We start from the raw sequence: 27,232 nt of genomic DNA on the forward strand, positions 1-27,232 counted from the left end.
CCCGTGCATGCATTCACCCCCACACAGCTGATTTACGCATGCTGCATGCGCCCGTGTGAGTGCTGCACTGCCATTTGTGCATGCGCACAAGCACGCGCACACCCCACGTAAGCACCGAACCCTTGGTGGGAAATGTGTACCAGTGAGCGTGAATAAGCACCACACCACCGATTGTTTGTACATGCACGCTCATTCGCACTCACTCATTTGCACATGCCCACGAGCTTGGGGGGTGCTGCGCCTTCCCCAGCCAGTCAGTGGGGTGAAAAAGGTTGGGGACCCCTACCATAGGGGATTGGTTTTATGATCCAAATAGGTTTGGCTCCTGTGCAAAATCAGTGCAGGAAGCAACTGTTGGTTTTCGATGCTATTGTTTGGGGACTGCTTTGTGAAACCTTCTGGAGGTCTCTTGACTGTTGGACCGGACCTTGATGGAAGTCATTTATGACCATTGTTTTTGAAGAGTACATAGCATGGTCTCTGGGTCCCTTGGTTGAATAGTTCTGGTGATGCAAGTGAAAATACATATTTTTGGATTTGATTTGATCTTTTGACGATGCTAGGTGTAGTGTTCACGATTATCCATAGTTTTCAGCATCTGTGAGGTGGCTTGTAACCATTCCCCTGCAGATACGGGGTTCATACTGTGCTTTCTGATTCAGAAACTTTACTTCTATAGTGTGTTATGCATACCCATACAAATTGCTTCCTCACCAAAATGCTGATATCAAGTCACAGTCAGCTGAACTCACACACCTACTCACACAAGTAGGAGAATACACTATAAGGAGCTGAAATTCCCAAAGCCTCCCAGTATAATATAGCCATGTTCAGAGTTAACACCTCTAGAGTAAAACATTAATGATGTTGTACTCTCTTTCACCTCAAAAGATGATGCACGTGATTGTAGAATTCATAGAATCATAAAATACTGATTGAGTTGGAAGGAGTGTATAAGGCCATGGGGTCCAACCCCCTGCTCGATGATGTAATCCAAATCTAAGCAGATTTGACACACAGTTGTCCAGTTTTCTCTTGAATGCCTCCAATATGGGAGTACTCACCACTTGTCAAGGTAATTGGTTCCATTGTTGTACTCCTCTAACAGCTAAGAGGTTTTTCTTTATATTCAGCCTAAATCCGGCTTCCTGTAGTTTGAGCCTATGATTCCGTGTCCTGCACTCTGGGATGATCAAGAACAGATCATGCCTCTCCTCTGCATGACTGATTTTCAAGTATTTGAAAATTTCTATCATATCTCCCCAGTATCCCCTTTTCTCAAGGCTAAACATGTTCAGCTTCTTCAGTATTTCCTCATAGGGCTTCATTTCCAGTCCCCTGAACATCCTCAGGAGAGTAGAAACCATCATCCTGGACATAACGACAACATAACTCTTCAAAATGTTGAAAGAGAGAAAACGCCTTGCATTGTGGGAGAAGAGTGAGGAGAGTGGAAGTTTGAATTAGCCCCAGAATAGACCTGCAAGGGAAAAAATGGGGTAGGAGAAAAAAGAGAGAGAAAGAGAAAGGGTAATTGTTGGGCATTCTAGAAGAGGGAAAAAAGAATCATGACAGCTGAGTGGAGAGGAGGACTGGGTCACTGGATAGGTCCACAGGTGGACTCCAGGGTTTAACCCTCCTGCTTTGCAGGGTTTTTTGCCAGCAGAATTCACTATGCCACAATGATAGTTATGTTACATTTGCTACATTCATAGACACCTGAATGACTAGGTGCTCAGAGGCAGCCACTTTCTTCAGGCAGCAGATTTTGCAGTACCAGTGTATTTTTTCAGTCTATCCAAGGCATGGATCCACATCAATGTTAATGTACGGTCATCTCCAAATTATTCCCATCTCGATTTCCTCAGTTGTGGCACTAGCGTGAGAGTTTGGACTGTAAACTTCTTTGAAGTGGCATATTTTCTCCCCATTTGTACTCTGCAGGGAGCTGTCCATGGAGTGCTCATGGTATTGATGATGATTAGGCTTGCCAGGTCCCAGAGAATGAGCTGCAGTGCCAGGAAATGGCTGTGCCTCCCTGAATCTCCAGGCCAGGCAGACAAGTGTCAGGAGCAGTGGTGGAAGGGAAAGAAAGAGTCTCATTTATTGTTACAGGGTGGCCATAGCGTTTGGGTACACAACTCCAACCCTCTCTGAATGGCACCAGGGCTCACTGGCTTCCTTCATGTGTTGGACACATAATATATTTAGAAAGTCGTATAGGGGACCAACGATGCCTCTCCCACTCCTTCACGCCTGCAGACACATTAGTTCTCACTGTTGAAGAGGCTCCTGCCTCTTGTAACATCACAAGGTCCCACACCATGACCTCACAGAGACCCATTCCATGGCATTGGGCCCCAGATATAATGAGGGGATGGAGAAGATGCTCCCTTGGAAGCCCCTGACAAACAACACTTCAAAGCCATTCCAGAAAAATACTTTTATTGGCTTTTGTAAAGAGGCTAAATGGGTATCCTGATCCTCAGTGGAGACAGCTCGGCTCAGCTCCAGCAGGACGCCTGCCTTATGGTCCCTCGCATCACCCTGGGGAAGAGGAAGCTTCGGGCGCTGCAAGAGAAAGAGAGAGAAAACAACTAAGGGGCAAGCTCGTCCACTGCTGTCAACCGGCTTCAACCCAGGTGTATCCACCGACCAATGTTGCCAACTTCATCCCGAATTTCCACCTGCCAACATCCACTGGCTTCCACCAGGAATATCCATCCGTTCATCTCTTCCACTCCACTTCTGAAGCCAGCCTCCGCCAGCTCCCGAATGCTTGGGTCACACACACACCCCGGAGACATCCCCATGGAACACCAGCCAGCCCATTCACACATACATTCACACATACACTCTCTCTCTCACACACACACACACACTCTCACACACAAACTATCCAGCCCCCCCACCACACACACACACACACACACACACACACACACACACACACACAAACACACACTCACTCCCCCTCCAACACACTCCCGGGCTTCCATCCACCGATATCCACCAAGCTTCCACCAGCTGGTTTCAGGAGGCTAACTTCCACCGGCTTCACCCCGGAGACATCCCCATGGAACGCTAGCCAGCCCATTCACACATACATTCACACATACACACTCACACACACACACTCCATCCAGCCCCCCCCCCCCCACTCCCGGGCTCCCATCCACTGATATCCACCAAGCTTCCGCCAGCTGGTTTCAGGAGGCTAACTTCCACCGGCTTCATCCGCCAACCTCTGCCAGCCTCCGCCTTGCAGCCTCAGCCAGCTTCCGCAGGCAGATTCCACCAGCTTCTGTCTGCCAACGTCCACCGACTTCCCCCCGGTCCATCGCCAACATCAGCCAGCTTCAAGCCATAGATCTCCACCAGCCTCGAGCTGTTAACTCGCAAGCCCACTTAGCAAGTTCAGAACTTGCCTTGGGCAGAAGGGCTGGGTCCCCTGCAGCCGCAGCCACCACTCTCTCTGCTGGGCTGCCCTTTGGCCACTGGCCTCCCTTCTGGTCTCCTGCCCTGCCCAGCAAGCCCCCTTTATCTGCCAGCAGAGAGGTGGAGCCCCTGTGAGGTCACAAAGACCCAGGAGAAAATGGGGTTGGGTTCCCAAGGCAGCAGCACCCTCGGGATTGGCTGTCCCAAAGATGATGTCAACAATCCCTCTTATCATGTGATTTACCCACAGAAGCTTGCATTTTATATGATTTTTAAATATATATATTTATTAGTGGCCTATAAATTTATCACCTGTCACCAGTCCCTCTGATCCATGTTGACCTTCTGACAGGATTCTAGGCTGGTGCTCCAAAAAGTTAACTTCCAGCATCTGCATAAAAAGGAACTTTCCTAAGCTCTGACCTATGGGAAAAAATTGAAAGTAATAATTGAATAAGGATGGGCACAGTAACACAATGCAGCCTTTGACCCTTTGGGGTGTGTGTGTGTCTCTCTGCCTCTTTTTGGACATTTTTTCTTGTCCTAGCCATGAAAAAGATAGCATAAAGAGCCAATTAAAAAAAGACCTAAGTGTTTGAAACACGTATCAGTATTTTAACACCATCCCTGCACTATCAAACATGCAGTTGTGTTTCAAAGATGCCCCAAGCCTTTGGAACTCCCTCCCACTGGAAGCCAGACTTGCCCCATCTTTGCAGTCCTTTCATAAGCAGGCAAAGATCTTTTTCTTCAGGCAAGCTTTCCCTTATTGACTGGCTGCCTGGGTTGGGATTTTGAATGGACTGTTGTGACTTATTGCTTTGAACGTGTTTTTGGTGTTGATTTTGTTTACTGTTTTTAGTGGGGTATTTGTTCCTGTAAATTCCTTTTTCAAGCACCTTTTTAAGTGTGGCTGTCAGGGACTGAACCTGAAACTTCCTGCATACCGGACTTGCTGCCAGCCTCTGAATTGAGTTGCTCCCGTCACGTTCTCCATTGCTGATGCCATCATTGGCCTTAGGTGGCATTAGGTTATGAATTCCAGGCAATAAATTTAACTATTATTGGTCCTTGCATACCGGTGTTTGCATAAGGTTTGAGTAACTTCCCCTGGCTAATTGAAAGGGGCCAAGGAGTGTCTGGGTCACATGCCTGGTCATGTGCCTGATTTGTTCAACCAGAATGTACCCCAGCACTTCATCAATCAGTTGCAGGTAGCCATGGAAAGTTATTCAGATCTTACGCAAGTGCCAATAAGATTTCAATGAAAATGTCTATAAATAGAAAGTACTTTCTTTCTGTCTCCCTTTCAGCAATGAGCACATTACAGTGGAGTCTCTACCTACAGACTTAATCCGTATTGGAACGGTGTCTGTAGGTTGAAAAGTCTGTAGGTAAAAAATGCATTCCCCATAGGAATGCATTGAAAACCTGTTAATCCATTCCAGCCCTTTCTCCCCCACCAGGCAGCTTCTCCTGCCTTTCTTTCCCGCCGCCCAGCTTCTCCCAAAGGGCTGCCCCACTGGTGCTTTCAGCAGCGGAGAAGCTGCCTGGTGGGGGAGAAAGCCAGGAGCTGATCCAGTCTTTCTCCCCCACCGCAAGGCTTCTCCGCTGCTGAAACCACCATCGGGCGCAGTGCTTTGGGAGAAGCCTCGCAGTGGGGGAGAAAGATGCCGGCCACAGAGACTGGCAAAACATTAGGAAGAACAACCTTCAGAACATGGCCAAAGAGCCAGAAAAACCCACAACAACCATTAGATCCTGGTCATGAAAGCCTTCTCAAATACATAAGTTAAAATCATAGGTAGTTCATTTTTGCACCATTGAATACAGACAAATTGGCCAATGCACCCTGCAATTTATAGCTTCCTAGCTCAATTTTTTTCTGGGAAAGGCTCAATACTTATCAGCACCCCTTATTGCCCAAGACAAACATCCTCAGAAACATCTCTCTCACAAGCTTTATTTGTTCAGCAACAGCAAAGCCCATTATCCCTTTCTTTCATATCTCTCTCTGCCCTTGTCTTGTCTTTTTCTTCATTTTTTTCTTTTTAGAGTAAGAATAAAAAATAAATGAAGATAAGTGTTTTTGAAATATTGACACTAAATGTGAAAAGTTTAAACATTCAAAATAAAAGGAGGAATTATGCCAGACTTTTGTCTAATGAACATGTATGTATATATGTGTTTTTTGCAGGAAAATAATAATAATTGTATGCCGTCAAGTCAATCTTGACTTATGGTGACACTTTTCAAGGTTTTCTAGGTAGAGAGTACTCAGACATGGTTTACCCTTCCCTTTGGTGGGTGCCCTTGGGGCTACACAGACTGCCTCATCTCCTGGGAGGCACAGTAGGGGATCAAACTCCCAGCCTCTGGTTCTGCTGTTAGATACCTAACACACTGAGCTACCCAAGCCATCTTTTCTACAGGAGACCCACATGAAAGAAAGGTATTGAATGGTTATTAGAATCAACGAAATTAAGTACAGTCTATACAGGATCACATATGCTGCGGCATAGTGTGGGTCCCAACACCAGAGCAAGACAAGTACTGTGAGTCATGGGTCACATGCCAGCTGTGTGGGGCAACATGTGGACAAGGTGGGGCACGGGTAGGGCAGAAGAAGCCCCCAGGGTGGTGCCATGAAACAGGCACGGAGTGGAACCGCTTGACGTCCACACTAGTGGTGGTGGGTCTGGCGCCCTTAGCAGCTTGGATTTGGACTGCTGGGATGGGGAAGAAGAGCATGAGAAGTGGCTGTGAGAGTGTGCCATATGGAGCAGCCTGCATGCCCCTAAATTTGCACCCAGGTGACTGCCCCTATAGCCCCCCCATGCCATGCCACTGCTTTGTGGCCCGTAAAAATGTTGCACCTGGGGCGTCCACCCCGTGCCCCTCACACACTATGCCAATGTATATATGACCAAAAAAAGGGGGAGACGGTAACCATCATTATTCAAAAACTCTCAAGTGAATGTGTTGGGCATTATAGAAAATCAGAATAGCAGAATCTCATGCTGATGGGCTTAATAGGTAACAATATATGTCTTTTTACTTGCCTTTATGATCTACTTGAAACACAAGCTAGATTTTGTAGAATCATTATTAAATGAATTGATAAATTTACAGAAAGACATATTGTTATGAATGGCATTTCAGCATGGTTATTGCCTATAATATAGATAGATAAAGTAGCAGTGACTAAGCTATGGATGTTTCTGAAGTCTGTACAAAGACACCAACTGCATGGAGGGTAATAAGTCTTAATAAGAAAGAATATACCTTGCATTCTCCTCCACACAATTCCTGTTTCCTCCACCCAGATAATGGCAAGGAGTCTCTATTAAGACAATGGTTTACACATATCACACATCAGTGATATTAAAATGAAAGACTGGGAAAAATGCCTTTTCTCAGCAGACACATCATCATCATCATCATCATCATTTATATTGCGCTCTATACCAGAGCACATTCCAATAGTCAAAACCAGTTAAAATACAACCATAACATAACTACAATGATAAAAACATACAGTAAGTAATGATCATTTAATAAGGCAATAAACAAACAATCAAAATAGCTATAATAGCAATATAATAATTAAAGTCCAGTAATTCTATCCCAATAATTGCCTGTTTCCTTTGCCAACCCCTATTGCTCCAGGTTGAACAATGAAAACTGGTTTCTTTTGTGAGAAGTGCAAGAATGTGTAGAAAGAAATATTGATTAGTTTTTGAATATAATTTAGTTCACCAGTACTATGGGATACTTTTACAGCTGTTAGTTGGGGTTTGTATGTGGAGTTTATTCAGAATTCCTGTGAATTGAAATGAAGATATATGTTAAAATAACAGGAATTTATAAGGCAGTAAATCAATCATATAACACAATTGTAATTAATCAAGCAAAGAGGGGAAACAACTAGTTAAAATATGTGTGGTAAACATTTGCTCCTCCAGATGTTAGACTGAACCTCCCATGAGCCCCAGCCAGCGTAGCAAAGGGTGAGGAATAAGGGAATAATGAGAGCAGCATTCCATTTATATCTGGAAGTGAACAACTGCCTGATTGTGGTTTAGATGTCTCGCTTCTGAGCCAGAGGTTGAGAGTTCGATTCCCCCACTGTGCCTCCTTGACAGAATCTGGACTCAATGATCGAGAGGGGCCCTTCTAGCTCTGCAGTTTTAAGATGATTATAACAAGTTTCCTTTTCCTGATCCAGAGCTTGGAAAAACTAGTGTTTTGGATTACAACTACCCAAAAGGTCCTAATCACTATGGCGACTCTTCTTTGTTACATTGTGATAGCACCTGCCTTCTCCTTATAGTAATGAAGTGCATTTCCCCCTCCTCTGCAGCTCTTGACAGTTGTGGGAGAAAACAGGGACCCGTCTAACGTGGAAATAGCAACACACAGTTGTTTCAATGGGGTAAGTCAAAAGAATGCAATAGAGAACTTGAACCATATCTCAGCAGTCGCCTTTGCTAACAGAAAATGTACTTCTAAGTACAGTACAACAGTTCCTATACAGACGAAGAGTAAAGGATATGTCATTGGAGACCAAGACTGAGATCACCCATACTGTGGTATTCCTGAGTACTATGTACAGATATAAAAGCTGGACAGTGAAGAAAGCTGTTTGTTGGATGAAGGGGAATGATTCATTCAAAATGTAGTGTTGGAGGAAATACCATGGACTGTCAGAAAAAATGCATGGGCTAGATCAGTGGTTCTTAACCTTCGGTTACTCAGGTGTTTTTGGACTGCAATTCCCAGAAGCCTTCACCACCAGCTGTACTGGCTGGGGTTTCTGGGAGTTGCAGTTCAAAAACACCTGAGTAACCCAAGGTTAAGAACCACTGGGCTAGATCAAACCAAATCCGAACTCTCCAAGAAACTAACATGACTAAACTGAAGTTGTTGTACTTTGGACATGGCTCACTGGAAAAGGCAATAATGCTGCAGCACCAAAGAGGAAGACCAAATAAGAGATGGCTTGATGAGATAAAGCAAGCCATGGCCTTAAGTTTTCAAGATCTAAGCAAAGCTGTTGATAAGAACTTTAGGTAAAGGTAAAGGTTCCCCTTGACAATTTTTGTCCAGTCGTGTTCGACTCTAGGGGGCCGTTTCCAAGCCGTAGAGCCAGCGTTTTGTCCGAAGACAATCTTCGGTGGTCACATGGCCAGTGCGACTTAGACACGGAACACTGTTACCTTCCCACCAAGGTGGTCCCTATTTATCTACTTGCATTTGCATGCTTTCTAATCGCTAGGTTGGCGGGAGCTGGGACAAGCGACGGGAGCTCACTCCGTTGCGTGGATTCGATCTTACGACTGCTTGGTCTTCTGACCCTGCAGCACAGGCTTCTGCGGTCTAGCCCACAGCACCACCACGTCCCTTTTAAGAACTTTTGGAGGCCACTAATTCATGAAGTAATCCTATGTCAGAAGCAACCTGCTGACACATAACAACAATGACATCAATACGTATAGTGATTTCTATTCCCAGATGAGATCATTTGGTGGATACCATTAAGATCTCATTCCATGGACTTTAAAGATGGCTGTCACTACAAATCTTTGAGGGCACAGCATTATCCCTAGGGTTGCTTCTAGCATGATGCCACTCACCACAAGTTATCCAACAGTTCCATTTGCACTCCTTACCATGGCAGCTGATGTACAGTTACATCTGCATGAGTTCAGTGGAGCTTACAGCCAAGGTAAAATTGCCATATGGCTGTGACCTCAGACAGTATTTCTTCAAAATATATCATTCACACCCAATTGCCTAATAAACTAATGCAATAACTGAAATGAGAAGACTTTCCTGCAGCAATCAGATATAATTTCTAAAGCATAATTTCTAGCATAGTTATGCTGCAAACTCCCCCACAATGAGGTGATGTGGCCCCAAACTGTGAAGGAGCAAAGGGAAGCTGGCGATTTCATGCTGTTTAAAATAAGGTCTGATAGTGTGGCTCCTGCACAGGACTCACCAGGTTCCACAAGCCAGTACACAGCACTGGCTGTCTCCAGAGTAACAGTGAAATCTGTCTTCTTACTTTCTTAATCCCATTTTATGAGAGGTTTGAATGATTCCTTCCTTACTTCCACAAAATGCGTAAAGGGAATGGTTTCTTAAAGATCGCAATAAATGATAGGCTATTGATTCCTATTGATTACTCCAACCAATCTCCTTCAAAAGGGACCTCTAGGATATCCTGATTGCATCTGAGAAAGTGAGCTATGGACTGCAAGAGTTCATGCCATAATAAACTGCTCAGGTTGAACGATGCTGTGGCTAAAATCCTGTTCACATTGCGAAGCCTTGTAAGGCTGATAATGTCACCAGCCACAACTATTTTTTAAGAATTAAAAAAAAAATTCCCCCAAGGGTCTCATGGAATCCACTTCATTGCAGGGAAGCCATTTGTGGCTGTGGGACAAGGGGGAAATCTTTAATTTCTCCGCCCACCCCATCCAAACATTCTCAGCTCCTTATCTTACATTTACTGTGATTTGTTTTGTAATTGATCACTGGGTGATAAACACGGGCTTAGTTCACACGTCTGATCACTGAGGCTTGTCGCTCAGGGAGGGAGGGAAAACTGGTTAATTGCAGAGGATGCATTTCCTGTATTGTTTAGTTTGACCCCTCGCCTACATGTGCCACCTGACTCTTTATTGTATTGGGATGCAAGTATCTGCACAGGGTTTTTTTAGACGGCACTACCATAGCAATCAGTGAATTAGTTAAGAGCCTTAACGTCTTAAGGTGTTTCCAAACAGAGACCCATAGGGCATCGGTCACGTTCTTTACTCCAGAAGCCAGTCTTAATAAGGAACCAGATATTGCCTTCTGTGTGTTGTGATGACTGCGACACAGTCCTCTTGAAGTCCCTGGGATTCTCTTCCAGGTTCTGAGTTCAGCCATTGGAGAGGAGAGATTCTTGGCATGGCTCCAGTCTGAACCTGCACTCCTCTGCTGGCTCCCGACCTGCTACAGATTGTCAGCAACAAAAATGGTCACCCACTGGGTCCAATGCAACATCTGCAAGAGGTTTCCTATCACTGGACTAAGGTGCGGCTGACTTTCCTGGGCTTTCAACAATGTACAGTGGCCATAGGCCTCTGTATTCCATAAAGCTTACAGCCTGAGAGCCTGCATTCAGGCCATTTTAGCAATTGGTCTGAAAGCATGTGAAGCAAGGACAGCTTTCCTCTGAGCATATGAAACAGGAGTAGAAATTGTGTAGCTCCCCCCTCAATAAATTTCTGCAGCAGCCTTTAGATCCCTATTAAAGCACACACACACACCCGCATCCTTCCCCTGCTGAAAAAAGGAGTGTTTGCTCTTCTAAAGCCTTGGGGACAGAGGCTCTCCTTCTAAACAAGGTGGAGACTGCTGACCTTTTAAAATCCCCCCCTCCTTTTTAAAGAGGATCTTTACAAATCCATACTGGGCTTCTGGAATACGTCTCTGCCACCACCCATTTTGCAACATAAAGGTGGTTTTTCCCAGATCCTAGGAGAGGGAAATCATCTCCCAGACCCAGAAAGCTTGCCCATTCCTGATGTAAACAGTGTTCATTTTACATCAGGAATGATGTAACAAAAACTTCTTGCAAATATATTAAGCCAAAATTCTTGTTGAACGTTAAGTAGGGGATATCAGACAGTCAGACATTCTTTCCCACTGAGGGTGAATCACACACCAGCCTGATCACACCATCCAAATATACCCCAGTTCTAATGATTCTTTTCATACTTCTGTTGTACTGAATCACAGTAGTGTGGTATATATACTGGGGCAAGTGGTCCCATTTGTTTTAACATAACCAGTTCATTTCTTCCTATTTGAAATGTTATAGCTGGCTTTACCATGGAACTGATTTATTTTCTCTCTTGTCTCTTGGGACATATACATAAGTAGCACGCTGTTCCAAGTCCTCCATACAGAGCACGTTACCATAGTCTTTCGAGACTGAAGGATGCCTAATGAGCTAATACAGTATATACATTGCTATGTCTAGAAGGGGTTCCCATTCAGGACCATTTTATCCATGGTGCCAGCAGCTTTTGAAGAAATGCATTGCACACAATGGACCTGGCTGCCTCTGCATCCCTCCCTCCTTCCACCCACTGGCAAAGGCCGGGCATACCTGCTCCCGCCCCTGTGCTGAGCACCATGGGGCTGGCACACTTCTTCAAGGCAGTGCCTTGGTCCTGGCCACTCTCCCTTCTCCATTTTCCCCAGTGGGGAGCGCAGGCAAGAGGCAGAGTGAGGGGACCCGCCTTGCAGGAGTTGCTGTCAGGCCTCCTTCGATGTCAAAACTGGGACAGGAGGCGCCAGAGCATGCCCCAGCTGGAGAGGTCTCAAGCTGTTGAGTGGCATGATGTGGGGGGCTGCACCGTCCAAAACAGGGAGTTGTGCCCCCTTCCACACTGGGCTCCTGGCCCAACGTGAAGGAAAGGCACTTTCCCACCTATAAGGTTAGCCACCTGTTTTTTTTTTTCTGGCCTGGGTTTTCAGAGTCCTGTTTAAGTTCTTGAGCCTGTCAAGGCAATGTGTTATGTAGTGAGCGGCATCCCCTTCAGGTCACAGTGACCTCGTGGCAACCCAGGGAGGACATGTGTCCAACGTAAGGGAAAAAGAAGTTTGTGTTTACTCTGACATGTAAAGCCCTAAATGGCTTAGGACCTGGTTACCTAAAGGACCGCCTTCTTCCATACGAGCCTGCCCGTCCTCTAAGATCAGGCCAGGAAGCCCTTTCCTGAAAGGTGCCATCCCTGAAAGAGGTGAGGGGGTGGCATGTCGAAATAGGGCCTTTTCGGCTGTTGCCCCCCAATTTTGGAACGCCCTCCCTATAGAGATCTGCCTGGCTCCAACACTTGTGACTTTTCGGCGCCAGGCAAAGACCTTTCGGTTTAGCCAGCATTTTAATTAAATAGTATTCTTTAGCTGGCCGTATGAGAAGCAGGATTTATTAATATTAATGTTTTAATGACTGTTTTTAATATAGGGTATTATTATAATGTTGCCTATTTTTAATGGTTTTAATGTTTTTAAAGTTTTAATATTGTTCTACGCTGCTCAGAGACCATTGGTAATGGTGCAGCTAGAAATCTTGTAAATAAATAAATAAATAAATAAATAAATAAATAAATAAATAAATAAATAAATGAATGAATGAATGAATGAATGAATGAATGAATGAATGAATGAATGCGCTGCTGGCTGGGGAAATGATTCAGTCATGGCCATGGGGTACATTTGGCTGGTATGATCAGGCCAAACCCTGCATAAATCTTTGTTTAGTTATGAACCTTAATCAAGGAAATAAAGATATTTTTCAGCTCTGAAAGAAGTTATTTTTTTGGATGACAGCTCTCGGAATACCCTAGCCAGTGGATAACTAGATACAGAGCTTGGAAAAGTTATATTTTTGAATTAGAGGGAATTTCCAGTCAGCATGTGAGTTCTGGGCATTAAAGTCCAATCGTAGCATTTCTAAGCTCTGACTGGGATTCTGGAAGTTGTAGTAAAAAAAACAAACCCCAAAAAACCCACACACATTCAAAGTCAAGGTTTACAAATCAGCATTATCTTTCACAATTCCTAAAAAAGGCAAATCTGTTTATTATCAAAACATTGTATCTTCATGAATCTGTGTGTGAATTTGAGGTGAGGGACTATTTGCTATCTGTCTGTTTGTATTTTTTAGTTGTAAGCCTACAGAAATATAATTGCACTAGTCCTTTTCACAGTTCCAGCAGCTTAATTGTCTCAAGAATGTTAGTTGTGATGGGGTGGGGTTGGAAATTTATATTAGAATTCATTGTATGTATCTATGTATTATTGGGACCCCACATTACTCACAGGTGCTCTGTGGATGGGCTGATTGGTTTTGTGAAACTCTCACTGCTGAATTTGATGCTTCTTCTTATTGATTTCTGGACAGGTATCGTTGTCTGAAGTGCCTGGACTTTGACCTTTGCCAAGTCTGTTTCTTAACAGGACAGTATTGCAAACCCCACAAGAAATCTCACCCTGTAATAGAACATTGTGTGCCAGTAAGTAAGTAATGGGTCCTTCCTTCCTTCGTTCCTTCCTTCCTTCCTTCCTTCCTTCCTTCCTTCCTTCCTTCCTTCCTTCCTTCCTTCCTTCCTTCCTTCCTTCCTTCCTTCCTTCCTTCCTTCCTTCCTTCCTTCCTTCCTTCCTTCCTTCCTTCCTTCCAGTTATGCATACTGGCTTGCTTGCCATGAAAACATAGCCATTACTTTCAAAATACAACAATTATATTCTGACCATATGTTCTGTTATTATCGTACTGTGCATCCAACATTTGATTCAGAAGCTCTTCTCCACACAGCATGAACAAATGAAATTATTTACATTTGGGATGTCATCAGATGTTCAAAGGAAACCAATAGGACTTTGCACATAGTTTCCAGGTCTCTAGGGAACTCCATGTGTAGAGACAGATTTCCATCGGTGCAGCAGACAGCTATCTGGATTGCTGTGGCTATCTGGCCCTAATGTTGTATGCTCACAGAAGGCACAGTGGGGCATCAAACTCCCAGCCTCTGGCTCCACAGCCAGATGCCTAAACCTCTGAGCTATCCAGCCAGCTTTCTCACTGCCAGTATTGTGCAGATTAATTTGTGTTGCTTTGTAATGGATCATCAAGAGGTAAACACAGACTTTAGCTGCAAGTCTGATTATCAACCATTCAGCTTCTTTTGCTGAGCACATGGCTTCTTGTGAGGAGAAGAACAAAGTGTCCATAGGGTAGTTGCGCCATCCGCTGCTGCCTTAACATTTTGGGTTGAGTCTTCTTTATAGCCACCTTCCTGACCGATTGTTAATGCCATTTGGGCAGGTATCAGCAAAGGAGAATGCAAAGCTATTTTTCCACGTCATCCGAAACAATTTGCAGCCAGGACGTTGCAAAAGGAAGGAAGCACTGAGAAGAAAGGCCTTGGTGGTGCTGAGAGGTGGTGGAGACGCAGCTGTCCACGGCCAAACACTGTGAGCGCCTTGTTTTACACGTGTGTGTTTTGATCGCTGTGTATAATATCTTGTGACTGCAATCTGTGAAAATAATAAGCAGAATGGAAAATTATTTTAAAAGTACACAAAAGAAGAAAAAGGCTCAGTTATCAGCTGAAAGTAAACTATAATAACAGTGTTTAAAGCTTTCTTTAGTATAGAGTATAATCATAAGCCTTTGCTTTTCTTCTTTATAGTGTTACACATGTCCAAGCATCAGCTGGCCATGTACAATAAACGGTGCAGTTCTTTGGATCCACACCATTGCATATTTGACCATACTTAGAATGGTTCTAGTTGTCAAAAAGTGTGAAGAGTTTGTTCAGTACTGTCATCTATTATCTGTTCTGCTTCCTTCCAGTCCTTGTCCTGTCCAGTCTATTTCTTCGGGACAGCCAATGCCACCTGATCTGTTCTGCTCAGCACATACTGTAGGTCCGCAGCTGAGTAGTACTTTAGATACCAAAGTGTCCCAAGCACCAGAGATGGAAAACAACAGCAGATCTTTGAGTCAAGATAAAACACACCAGCAGGTAACTAACTCTGAATAATGGGGTTCCACTAAAAAACAGTATAGTCAGCAAGGCATTCTGGGGGGAGAATCTGGAACCTTGATAATTCCAAATGGTATCCATCTGGTATAATTTCTGTAATCATTTTAAATTCAATGTAGCTATGAACTCTGTGATGAGACCTGTCAACTGGTGGGGTTTTCTCATGGCAGTGTGGTTGTATGCATTGCAGCATGCCTTAGTTAAAAATGCTCTATTTCTAAGTTGTCTCTGGTACATGATGAGAATGGGCTTTTACAAAAAGATCAAAGGCTGTTCTGTCATCCTAGTGGCCTCCCCATTTTCTCCCTCTGCACAGAATACTTAGGTTAGTAGTTGGCAATATAAGTGATATTTTAATTGGCATGTTCAGTTAAAATGGGCTTATTGAGGATGTTAATGGAAATGTCATCCACTAACATACTGGGCACTAAGATTCAAACTAAGCCTTAAGTGGCATGCATATCTCCCACAATTAACCTATTCATCTCCCCACAGCGGGATTTTCCCTATAATGCATGACTTGGATGGATGCATCTGATGAAAATGAACCCCATGAAAAGTTATGCTGTAATAAAGGCATTGATCTTTAAAGTGCCATCAGGCTCTGCAGGATCAGTACAGTACCTGCGGTTTCAGTTATTTGCATCCTGAAAATATTAAATAAAACCCTCCAGAAATATGTGTTTTCAAGGTGTATTACCAGAACTGGCCACTAGAGACTATGCTATATATGTGATATTATATTGCTAACTTATGCTACTTTTCATTGTATTTTTGTGTTATAGTTACATCTGGGTTTGCTATACCCATATATAGGGTTTGCTATACCCATGGTTTTTGGCGGGTGGGGACAGGGGGCTTGGAACCGTTCCTCAGAAGGTACTGCAATCCTATTGTAATGTCAGACCTCAGTTTGCCTTGTTGCATTCTGCACAGTATGCCAGCTAGTCAGCACTGAGTATAGCAGATGAATGTCTCAGTATAGCCACCTGGCAAAGGACGTCACTTCTTCACCAGGTTTGGGCATCTGCCTGCTTCCTCACATCGCAACTGCACTTTCCCTCTGTTTCTACAGGTCCTTGCTGCTCTGAAGGATGAGTTGGCTAAAGCACAGCAATCCGTCAAGACTCTTCACCAAGAGAGGAGGTGGGTATCTGCGAATGTCTATAAGTTGCTCCTCCAAACACTGAAGAAACTGGAGAGAGAGAGAGAAAGAGAGAGAGAGAGAAAGAGAGAGAGGGAGGAAGGCATACTTCTCCAATGTAAAACAGTTCATTCAGTCCATGGTTTATTTCTGTCAGGGAGCATCTAACTCTGCATATCTAACTCAGCAGTGTGTAGGAGAAAGTGGGGCACTTGGCTTGAGATTGGGAGACACAGAATGAGGGGACTGCCCTCATCACTCAGGCCCAGCTATTAGATTAGAGACACAGGTGCTGCTCCTGTCAGGTCTGTCTCAAATGGTTAGCATGGAGACAATCGCTTGTTCTGCCACTTCAGCACAGAGGTGGTACTTTGATGGCAGTCAGAAGAGAAAAGGGAAAGGCTGTGAAGTTGGAGGAAAGTGCACAGAGCTCCTTTAACTGCCAGGAACGTTTTGGGGAAATGGCCACATATGTTCTGCCTTAATATAGACTATGGCCCTCCGGATGATATTGAACAAACTCCCGTTATCCATGACCAAGGGCCATACAGGCCACAATGAATGTTGGAAACTGTGATGGCCTTCCTCTCTACTCACAAAGGGAGGTCATCACGTCACTTTAAAACCCTTCACTCTTCTTTACTGCCACCAACCATTCCTTAATAAATAAATCATACAGCAGGCCAGTATAACTTTTAAAAATAAAAACTTGGTTTATTGAATACAAAAAGAAAGGAATGGTAAACCACTGTTAAAGAAATAATCAATTGCTGTTTCTCAGGCACTAGCTCTCACAGACTCTTTCACACTGACACTAAGATTACTTTAACTCACAGCTCAGACACTCATCCCTCATCTATCTGCTATCTGCTATCTCCTATCTGACCCACTCACACCTCTCACACACCTTATATATCACAGCTCTTTCCGCCTCTGCACCACCCTCCGCCCTCTCATTGGCTGAGATTTTCCCTCCCAGCTGTGACGGACAGGTAATGCTATGGCTGACCGTAACAGAAACCAATGGCAAAATCAGCATACACTGATGGATGTCCACAGCAAGGAGATGCTGGATCCCCCGAATCCCCCAAAATATTAATTATTTTTAAGACATAGAGGCAGACACACAAGGTCAGGCCTGGGCAATCACAATGGGCCCACCCTTTTTCCCCCTCTCTCCCTGCAGTCCTGGTACTGGACTGTAAAGCAATACTGCTCTTCCTTCCTGCCATCCCTCCCTCCTTTCCAGGCAGTCCCATTTTGGGGAACAGAGCAGACCACTTCAATAATTACAAAGGGAGTGGGTTGACACAGTGATGGATTAGCTTAGTGGGCTCAGAGAGTGTATGTCATCAAATCATGAAAGGCTGGCAAAATCCCCAATCCAGGTGTCTGCTGGTGTTGCTTATAGAAAGAGAAACAGGAGAACTACATGTGACATGAGTTGTGTAGTTTTCCCTTTAAGTGCAGGCATTTTCCACAGCAAATGGCACACATATTGAAAGGGGCAGCTGATCTGACTTGATATTCTGATGTGGCTGGTAGGAATTTATCTCTTTGCCTCCAACTGTGGCCCTGATCTGTATCAGCGGAATAATGCTCTGGCTATTTGCTTGGTGGGGTAGCATCTCCCTGGTGTTTGAATTGGTGTTTTGGTATTTTGTCTGCTTCTAAGTAGCCATCACAAGGACCTTTATCTGGATTGGACAGCTGGGAAGGGGCACAGTATCACTACTCCTTTATAGTAATTCCAGTCTAGATTAGAGCCGCTACATTGGTTATTTGTGAGTGGGGGGGAGGGGCGGGAATCTAAATTTAAAGGTAAAATGTCATGTATAGTTTTGCTCGCGGAATTAAAACTAGTAACAAAGCAATAAAGGCACATAGAACTATCAAGGGGAAAGGAAGGGGCACTTGGGTCATCTAGTCCAACCCCTGATGATACAGGAAGTCCACATCTAAAGCATATCAATTAGAGATCCCTGTCCCAGGTGCCCCCCAATGCAGATCCGGCCCCAGGACCACCCATCCACTCATTTGTCCCACTGCCATGAAGGTCCCGCTCTTCCCACCAATTGCGGTGGTAACTCCACCATCTCCCTGCTCAGCGGGCCACTCAGTAGCTGTGCAGGGAAGACCCATCCTCCCACTCCCTGTCTGGAGTGTCCAGCCAAGCAGGGAGACAGTGGAGCTACTGCCACAGTTGGCAGGAAGAGCAAGACCTTCGTGGTGCCAGGATGCCTGAGTGGACGGGCTGGTACTGGGGGCTGGACCTACATTAGGTGCACCTGGGATGGAGATATTCATTTGTAAATACAAATATCCCTATCCCTGATGCCAACTGATGGCCAGCCAACCTCTACCTAAATACTTCCAATGAAGATGAGTCCACCAACCTGCCATGTTAGTCCACTCCATTGTCAGATAGCTCTTCCTGTCAGGAAGTTCTTTCTAGTGTTCAGTTTAAATTTTGTCAAAAACTTTACAGAAAGCATGCACAGCATTTCCCTTTTCTACTAAACTTGTAACTCTATTTTTAAAAAGAAAAAATATTAGTCATGACTAATTTTTAAGAAACTCATTCTAGTTCTTCATATTCATCACCTTTTTTTCTTAGTCCTCATAGACTGACTGTTTAATTGGCCTGTTTAAGAATTTTCATGATAGCAGTAGTAACTGATTGGGTGGTAGTTGCCCGGAACTAATTTGTCCCCCCCCCCTTTCTGAAGATGGGAACAAAATTTGCCTACCATGACTTTAGGACCTTGTTTATTCTTCAAGGATTCCCAACGGTCATAGACAGAGGCTCTGAGATGTCATCTGGAACTCGTTTTGGGACCTTTGATGTAATTTCTCTGGACCTGAAGACTTCAGTTTATAGAAAAAGTGGAGCACTAGCTAGGTCTTCCTATACCATCTCTTCACCCACCTTAGGAAGCAGGATTGTTGATTATGTTTCCTCCTTTTTTAAATAAATATTTTATTGTATTTTTTCTGCTTTTCTATCACTTGCAACCAGACTGATTTCTTACAATATGTTCCATTAATTTCATCTTGTCTTATACTCTCTAACATAATATTAATCTAAACTATTCTACTTAAATCGGTGTATAAAGAGGTTCCCATTTATCCAGGTATAAAGAGGTTCCCATTTATTATTATCCAGTCTATCATTTAGTGTATCTGTCAAAATATCCATTTCTGCTAGTTCCAAAATCTTTTCGAGAAATTCCTTCTTTGGCAGCACCTTTATAGTCTTCCACTTACTGGCATATATCAAGTGTAAGGTCAATTAAGTCTTGGTTTTTGTCACGTGTAGCTGGTAATATATTCAGTAAGAAATTATTTGGTGCCAAAGCAATTTTAACCCCTAAAATTTTCTCTATCATTTCATGAATCATTTTCCAAAACTCCTTGGCCCTACTACACGTCCACTACATATGATAGAAGCTCCCTACTTTATTTTCACATTTCCAGCACTTATTAGAAACATTTTAATACATTTTTGTTAATTTCTCTGGTGTTAACATATCATCTGTAAAACATTTTGTATACTATATTTTCTTTTACATTTATAGATTTAGTCATTTTAATATTTCGTTCCCAGATTTGTGACCAGGCACTTAGTTCTATATTATGACCTATATTTTGAGCCCATTTAACCATGCAATCCTTCACAATTTCATCTTCCATTTTTTGCTCCATTAAAGTATTATATAAACCTTTAATCAGTTTTTCCTCTGAGTCCAGCAACCCGTTATCCAAAGGTATTTTGTCTTTCTGAAACCCTGTAGCTTTATCTTTTACATATCTTGATTTCAACAAGTTTATCAACCACCAATCTAGGATAATACCTTGTTCTGCCAGTTCATCTTTGTTCTTTTGATTAAAATCACTATCTAATATCTCGGCACATCTCCTGTTTATCCCTTGAGATGTTCTTGCCAGATCAGAGAATGCATCTAATGGAGCTACCCATAATGATATATTTCTATAATGTTGTGCCTTAACAAAATTTGCCTACCATGTCTTTAGGACCTTGCTTGTTCTTCAAGAATTCCCAACAGTTATAGACAGAGGCTCTGAGACTTTATCTGGAACTCATTTTATTTATTTATTTATTTATTTATTTATTTATTTATTTATTTATTTATTTATTTATTTATTTATTTATTTATTTATTAAATTTACACCCCGCCCCTCTAGACCATGTCTACTCGGGGCGGCTTACAACATAAAATAAGACAATGTAAAATATAACTAATCATAAAATACAATTAATATATTAGTTAATACAATTAGATTAAAATTAGCAGAATGGAATGAGGTGAGAGAAAGAAAATTAAAAAAAAACTTAGCTGACTGGAGGGAAGGCCTGCTTAAATAGCCAAGTTTTTAACTTTTTTTAAAAACACCCAGCGAGGGTGCCAGCCGAATTTCTGCTGGAAGGGCATTCCACAGCCGGGACCTTTGATGTCTCTGGACCTGAAGACGAGTTTGTAGAAGAAGTGGAGTATTAGCTAGGTGTTCCTATACCACCTCTTCACCCACCTTAGGAAGCAGTCTCCTCAAATGATTGTTGATTATGTTTCCTCTTAGTAGAACATGGTTTCCTTTGGGGGTGAAACAGAAGCAAAAGCTGAACAGATTCCCTTTCTCATCCATTCACATTTCTCCATCCTTTCCATGTTAGCAGACCTATCACTTCCTTGTTCTTCCCCTTGCTCTGGATGTAGCCAAACCCTGCCCCCTTTTATTGTTTTTTAACCTTTCTTGCAAATCTGAAATCATTCTGAGTTGTGCCCTCCAGAATTTTATTATTATTATCAAAACACATTGGCTACTGGTTTGTACTTTCCCACAGTGTTTTGCTGCTCTTTCCACTTCATATACATGTTTCTGTCAAATCTCAGCTCATATAAGAGCTTCTTGTACAGCTACCTTGAATACTTTTGGTACCTCCCACTCATCTTTCTCACAGGAAGTTTGTGTGATTATGCTGTTAATGCTTCATTTTTAAGAAACACCCATGCATTATGAACTCCCTTCTCTTCAAGAATTTCTGGCCATGGAATCTCACTCATTATTTCCTTAAACTTATTGAGGGAAAAGGAAAACCCAGGCCCTTAGGGTCCTTCATCTTATTATCTAAAGCTTCATAGTCTGGCTGCAGCGTTGATCCACATGTGGATCTGGAGAGGAGGGATGATGGTTGGTGAGGGTTGATGAGTGTTGGCAAGTTCCCTGTCACACCATGTATCTCCACACTGGGAGACATCTGGTCTGCAAATTGCTGCCCCCTTCCCTTTAGTACTTCTGTGCTCTTAAGGCTGCAACTGCTATCCCTGTTCCAATGGCCAACTGGCCAAGTGGAAGACCTGATACTGTAACTCCAAGGACATGGAGTGTTTCTTGATAGCCTCACTTCTCTGAGTCACGTTCTTTCAAGTGTTTGACTCAAGAGAGGGGAAGCAATGTACACTGCCTAGAGAACTCTAGTTAGCAGGAGGTTCAAAAGTGCAGTGAACAACAGACAAAGAAACAGTGGCACTGAACAGGACTGAGAAAAGGAGAACATGCTTACAGGAAAGTGTTTTTAAAGAAAATCTCTCACACATTATTACACTCCATCAAAACTATGATTTTCAAACCCAAAATTTGATGTAACCTTAATATACGACAAAGTCTCCAGTAAATGTGCCATTGAGTTTCCACTGAAATCTTGGACACCCATTGCCAGTGTGAACAACACCCTTGAAGGGCATCAGAATGCAGTAGACTGTTCTGAGACATGTTGGGCCCAAGCCATTAAGGACATTTGAGGCTAAGTTGGACTGTGATTCAATGCAGACAGTGGTGCTTGGCATTATTGGCTTTGGGGAATCTGTTCCCTGCCAAAAGCACCATGTTTCATACCAGAAGAAAGGGAAGAGAATAACATCTCACCCAAAGTGTCTTCTGGTGGTGAGGTCTCAACATTATGAAATCTTCCATGATATTCAGTCAGTGTGGTGGTTTGGATAATCTTCTCACTTCCTGGGACATTCAGCTCTTTCTGATCCAGCTTCTTAATCCCAGATCTGTGACCATGATAACTTTCTTTATAACTGTTTCCTTTTAGTTTGGTACCATCCACTGTGTCACTTTAATGCCATGCAGGTACCTGAAGAAGCAGCTGAACAAATGGAAGGACAAAGTGCAGGTTTTCCATTCTGCTCAAGAAGAAAAAAATTGCACTATGGAAACAAAACTCCATGAGCTAAGAGCAAGCCAAGAGAACCTCAAGATGGAACTTCAGCAAATGAGAATAGAAATTAAGGTACAAATAGGCCAAACAGGCCCTTGGACCACCTATAGAATGTTCACCCATAATTGTTTTAAGTTGCAGAAGAAAGGAGCCCAATGTAGATTAGAACCTTGCCAAAACAGACGTATAAACCAAATGATGTTGTCCTTACCCAAGAGAAGCTTCCATTGTGGCACAAAGTGGCTTTAGAAGGGAGTGTTTTTTGTTGGGACTATGGCAGGGGAAGACAGGAGGAAGGGTTAAACTCCAGCCCCCCTTCTGCCATGGTCCAATCCTGATCGTCTGCTCCCCACATAAGGGCTATTTCCCTTCCCTTCCCATGAGCCAATCACATTATATATATGAGGAAGACAGCTGACATATTAGGGAATCATAATGCTGCTCCAGCTAGAGAGGGAAGGTGAAGGATAACAGTTTGACTTCTGTCTTCAGATTGGGAACACTCATCCTAACTATTGTCAGGATTTGCTGACAGTGGAAAAGTATGTGTCTGTTGTGCATATTTTCCTCCCAAACCTTGCCTGCCCTGCCTCTGTGATTTCACGACACCCCAATCCTAGGCCATCACAGAGAGTCTTCCGACTGATGCCTAACTCTCAAGTGATAAACGTTGTTATTCATGGTTTTCCTAATCTTTGCACGTTTCAAGTCTGCTCTCCATTCTGCAAATCTGCTGTGAGGAGGCAGGGTGTGTAATGTCAGTGGTTACAGTACCTGCTCCCTGAGTAAAACGCTCTCAAGTTACTGTGATAGAAAAACCCACTCCCTGTGTGCCCTCTGAGACTCTGCTGAGCCACTGATCTAGAGTGGTGTAAAGCAACTTCTTCCTGCATTATCACTGAGAACCATTGCTCAGGAGCAAAGTATTGCACACAAAAGGCTTCAGATTTAATTTCTGGCATCGCTGATCAAAGAATTTTAGGGTGGCAAGAAATCAAACTGAAGTCCTGGAGAGCATTCACTGGGCAGATTAGACAGCACATGGCAGTTGGTTATAATAATTTCTTACCAAGTCCGGCCTTCTCAACTCTGCCCAAACAAATTTCAGAAAGATAGTGGAACGGTAGCACTTCCAGACATAGAGGAGCCTATGCTACTGGGCCAATGGGTTCATTACTAGTCCAGTGGCATCAAACAGGATTTCAGTGTGCATCTTTATTTATAATGCTCTTTTCTGTGCCTAGTAAATATAGGCAGTTGGAAATTAAGGCATTTTTGGTTTGGGGGGGTTGTGTGTTTTTTGTTTGTTTGTTTGTTTGTTTGTTTGTTTGTTTTGCAGCACAGCCTGTGCAGTTTGAGTCACATGAGTCATCTGTTATGGACAGCAAATATTGCACTATCATTTTCCTAATTAAATACCTGGAGAATAATTTCCAGGCTCATTAGTCATATTACATTCTAATCCTCTCCAGTTTTATAGGTCTTGAAGGACTTGTTTAGTATGACACCAAATACAATAACTAATTAAATAGTATTTAAAATGGCGAATAGTTTGCAACAGAACCAGACTTTCTGCAGACAGGGCAATACAGTTAGAAAAGGCATCCAAGCCTTTTCTAGAAATTGTGAAAAAGAAAAAGAAAAGGAAAATAATCTTGGAATACCTGGGGACTTGATTCAAGCCCTCAGTGAAATCAGTACTAGGATTTTTGATTCTTGAAGATGTATTACTTTATTTTTTTTTTTATTGAAAGGCTTCTAGACGCACACTTCCACCAAAATTTCTCTAATTATCACTTTGGCAGTAGCTCTTAAAACGAATGCTGCTGTTATGATCTAATTAGCCAAACAGTTGAAGTAAAAATGTGAAGAAATGCAGGACATGGCCCAAAGAAATAAGAAGCTAGTTCTGTGAGTCCAAGGAACTTGGGAAGTTATTTCTGAGGGCTAATTGTCTCGTTGCTTGTGATGGTAATAAGTAGTTTATTATTGATATTATGTACAATGCTGGGAAAACGTTATGGTAATGAGTCAAATAATACCTTTATTGGATCAGTTATGAAAAAGGCAGGCATCCAAGTTCTCCAGTGCTCTTCATCAGCCAAAGATGATATAAAATCTGCAATTAAGGCAGTTAATCCAAATGTAGGGTCAAAAGTGATACCCATGGCTCTTGAACCCAGGAAAGCAAGAGGAGGTTGCCCACATCACAGGCAAAAGAGATATCAAAAATATTAATTTACATTGGCTGCTCTTCTCTCTGAACAAAAGCCCCATTTGGGATTCTGTCATTCTGTCCACCATCTTAAATCAGTGTTTCCCAATCTTGACATCATGACCCCCAAGGCAGTCACAAAGTGTTTTCTGGAGGGTTGTGGGTCAGCTTATACGTATTGCAACCCTTGTTAAATACGGTAATTCCTTCCTTGACTGTTCAGGCCTGAATATTAAAGTTAGCATGTTTGTGTATGTATGAGAAGCAGGCACTCTGAGAGAGAAAGAAGTCTCTAGTTTACCTTATTAAAATGCCTTTTCACGCAAACATGGTGGGGGAGATTGCTGGTTACTTAGGGGTTTATGACTCAAAAAAGTTTGAATACCACTGTCTGACCTCTTTGTAGGCTTACAGAAGAAGAATGTGGAGCAAGGTGGCAGCCTTTATGTCAGCAAAAGACAGGTTCAGACTTAAGTATCACATAGGGTGGAAAAACCTCTTATAGCCAAGTTAGCAACTATACCTCCATCTGGAGGAGGCGAAATCCTCATTTAAGTGCAGTCTAATAGAAAAGCTTCTTCCAATGACAGTAGAATTTGCCCTGGTGGCTGATCATGGTATTTCATATGCAATTTTATTTTGTTGGCCATCTGGTTTCAAGGGCGATGGCCATCACACCTGACTATTTTTGGATCATTTGCCTGAAGCCCAGATTTTTTGTTTCATTTGCCTGACTAAGAGTTCTGGAGAACTCAAAAACCTGTTTTGTTCATAACTCTTCAGTGATCCAATAAAAGTACAATATTACCCAACACATGTTCCTATGGATAAATCACAGGGTTCCTTTTCTATTTAATGTCAAATAACTAACTTTTACATTACTTCTTGTGTTGCCCATTATCTCTTTTTTCATAATACATTTTGTTACTTTTTCATGGTGGGAGAATCTTTTAGACTGTTGGAGGTGTGGGGTAAAAATCAACTAACTAACTAACTAACTAACTAACTAACTAACTAACTAACTAACTAACTAAATAAATAAATAAATAAATAAATAAATAAATAAATAAATGCGATGTCACATTTGAGAAATTCCAGTCAAACTGCTGCTAGAAATTTTAAGTAACTAGGAAACACTACTAGTCACACCAGTAGATAATTTGAGGTATGTGATGCTGTTCCTTGGTTATCTTTTCAACTTTTGCAGTGGAGGATGTTGCTTGTAACTCATCATTTCCAAGATTTGCTCTTCTCAAATGTGTGTGTGTGTGTGTGTGTGTGTGTGTGTGTGTGTGTTGTGTGTGTGTGCACGCGCGCATAAACATACTTCCCTGCTGGAGGTGCACCTTGATAATTTTAGCCTCCAGACTCAGTGATCTCAGCTGCCTGTCTCTCACCTTTAATTGGGCACATCTATTATTCCGCTTATATCTACCACTTTTTCAAAATCTTTCACTATAGTGTACTTCATTTAATAGACTCTCTTGCATCCCTCTATGCGAACATATATGTATGTGTGTATAAAGTGTCTGAGGAACTTCTTAGTCAATATTTTATCATTCCTTCCTAATACATTTAGAATATGACTTTACGTAAGAACAGGCCCTTGCAGGAGAAGAATGTTCATAATGGCTCCAGTTGCCCTCCGTTGCAGCCCAAACACTTGAAGTATTTGAGACACAAGTCCTGGGCTCTTTCCTCCTCCGGTTGTGCATGGAAATGGCTTCCAAAGCCACAGGCTAGTCTTCTTGCCAGCAGCTCCAGATCACCAGAAATCGTGCAGCAGGCAGAATGCTTTCGAGATGCTAATCTTGAACACACTCATCCTGAAAACTCCAAGGAGGTGAATGTTCCTCTAGCAAATCACCCTGAAAAACTAGAGCCTGAGACAAATGGTGACCATCTCAGCAGGAGAACTGAAATTGCAAAATCTCATTCGTCTGTTGCAACAGAAGCACTCCTTGGCAAGACCCAGGCAGAAGAGGAGGAACTGCAGCAGTTAATGATGAAGCTGAAGGATGCACTGCTTTTCCAAGGACAGCCAGGTAAGAATTCCCAGTATCCCCTGGGAGTGGGACTCAGCCTATTGTACATCTGTCCCAATGCTTTTGCTCTGTGATCCTTTTGAAATGTGTAGATCCCTTCTCTTGCTTTGATGTTCACACCATCTTACAAAAGAGACCACCAGAGTTCTCCATCATGCTAACAACATAGGGCTTCACAACATTCCAAGCCTGCTCTATAAATCATTACTTTAAGAGTGTAATTGTAGCACCTGCTGTTTTATATGCTCATCATGATACATTTCAATGCATTTGGCAGATCAGCTATGTCGTTAAATAAATAGCTTGAGTCACTATTAGAGAAACAGCAGTTTTATAGCCATGTGCAGTGACTTCAATGGAATGCTTTTTTAATGAATATTTTACACATGGGGGCAACAAAAGACTCTTCCTTATGAGTATATTTTAAATATTTGAAGTATTTTGTATCTATTACATCAGTCCCTGTGGAAGAAGGAGATTAGGTCCTGGTGGTTTATTTCAGTGTTTTGTTTTGAATTGTATCATGTG

At 42.8% G+C, this 27,232-nt stretch overlaps 1 protein-coding gene across 1 annotated transcript in view; it reads left to right on the plus strand.

Moving 5' to 3' along the window:
• The window catches only part of DYTN (dystrotelin), a 54,572-nt gene that overhangs the window by 18,429 nt on the left and 8,911 nt on the right, over nt 1–27,232 (plus strand). Inside the window, exons 6-13 of the mRNA XM_072986478.2 lie at nt 7,802–7,873; nt 10,364–10,527; nt 13,409–13,520; nt 14,330–14,478; nt 14,861–15,032; nt 16,129–16,199; nt 22,357–22,516; nt 26,239–26,704. Of these exons, the coding sequence (XP_072842579.2) occupies nt 7,802–7,873; nt 10,364–10,527; nt 13,409–13,520; nt 14,330–14,478; nt 14,861–15,032; nt 16,129–16,199; nt 22,357–22,516; nt 26,239–26,704 (1,366 nt within the window). The remainder of the gene's footprint in view (nt 1–7,801; nt 7,874–10,363; nt 10,528–13,408; nt 13,521–14,329; nt 14,479–14,860; nt 15,033–16,128; nt 16,200–22,356; nt 22,517–26,238; nt 26,705–27,232) is intronic.

The sequence above is a fragment of the Pogona vitticeps genome, chromosome 1, assembly GCF_051106095.1.
Source record: "Pogona vitticeps strain Pit_001003342236 chromosome 1, PviZW2.1, whole genome shotgun sequence".
NCBI lineage: Eukaryota > Metazoa > Chordata > Lepidosauria > Squamata > Agamidae > Pogona > Pogona vitticeps.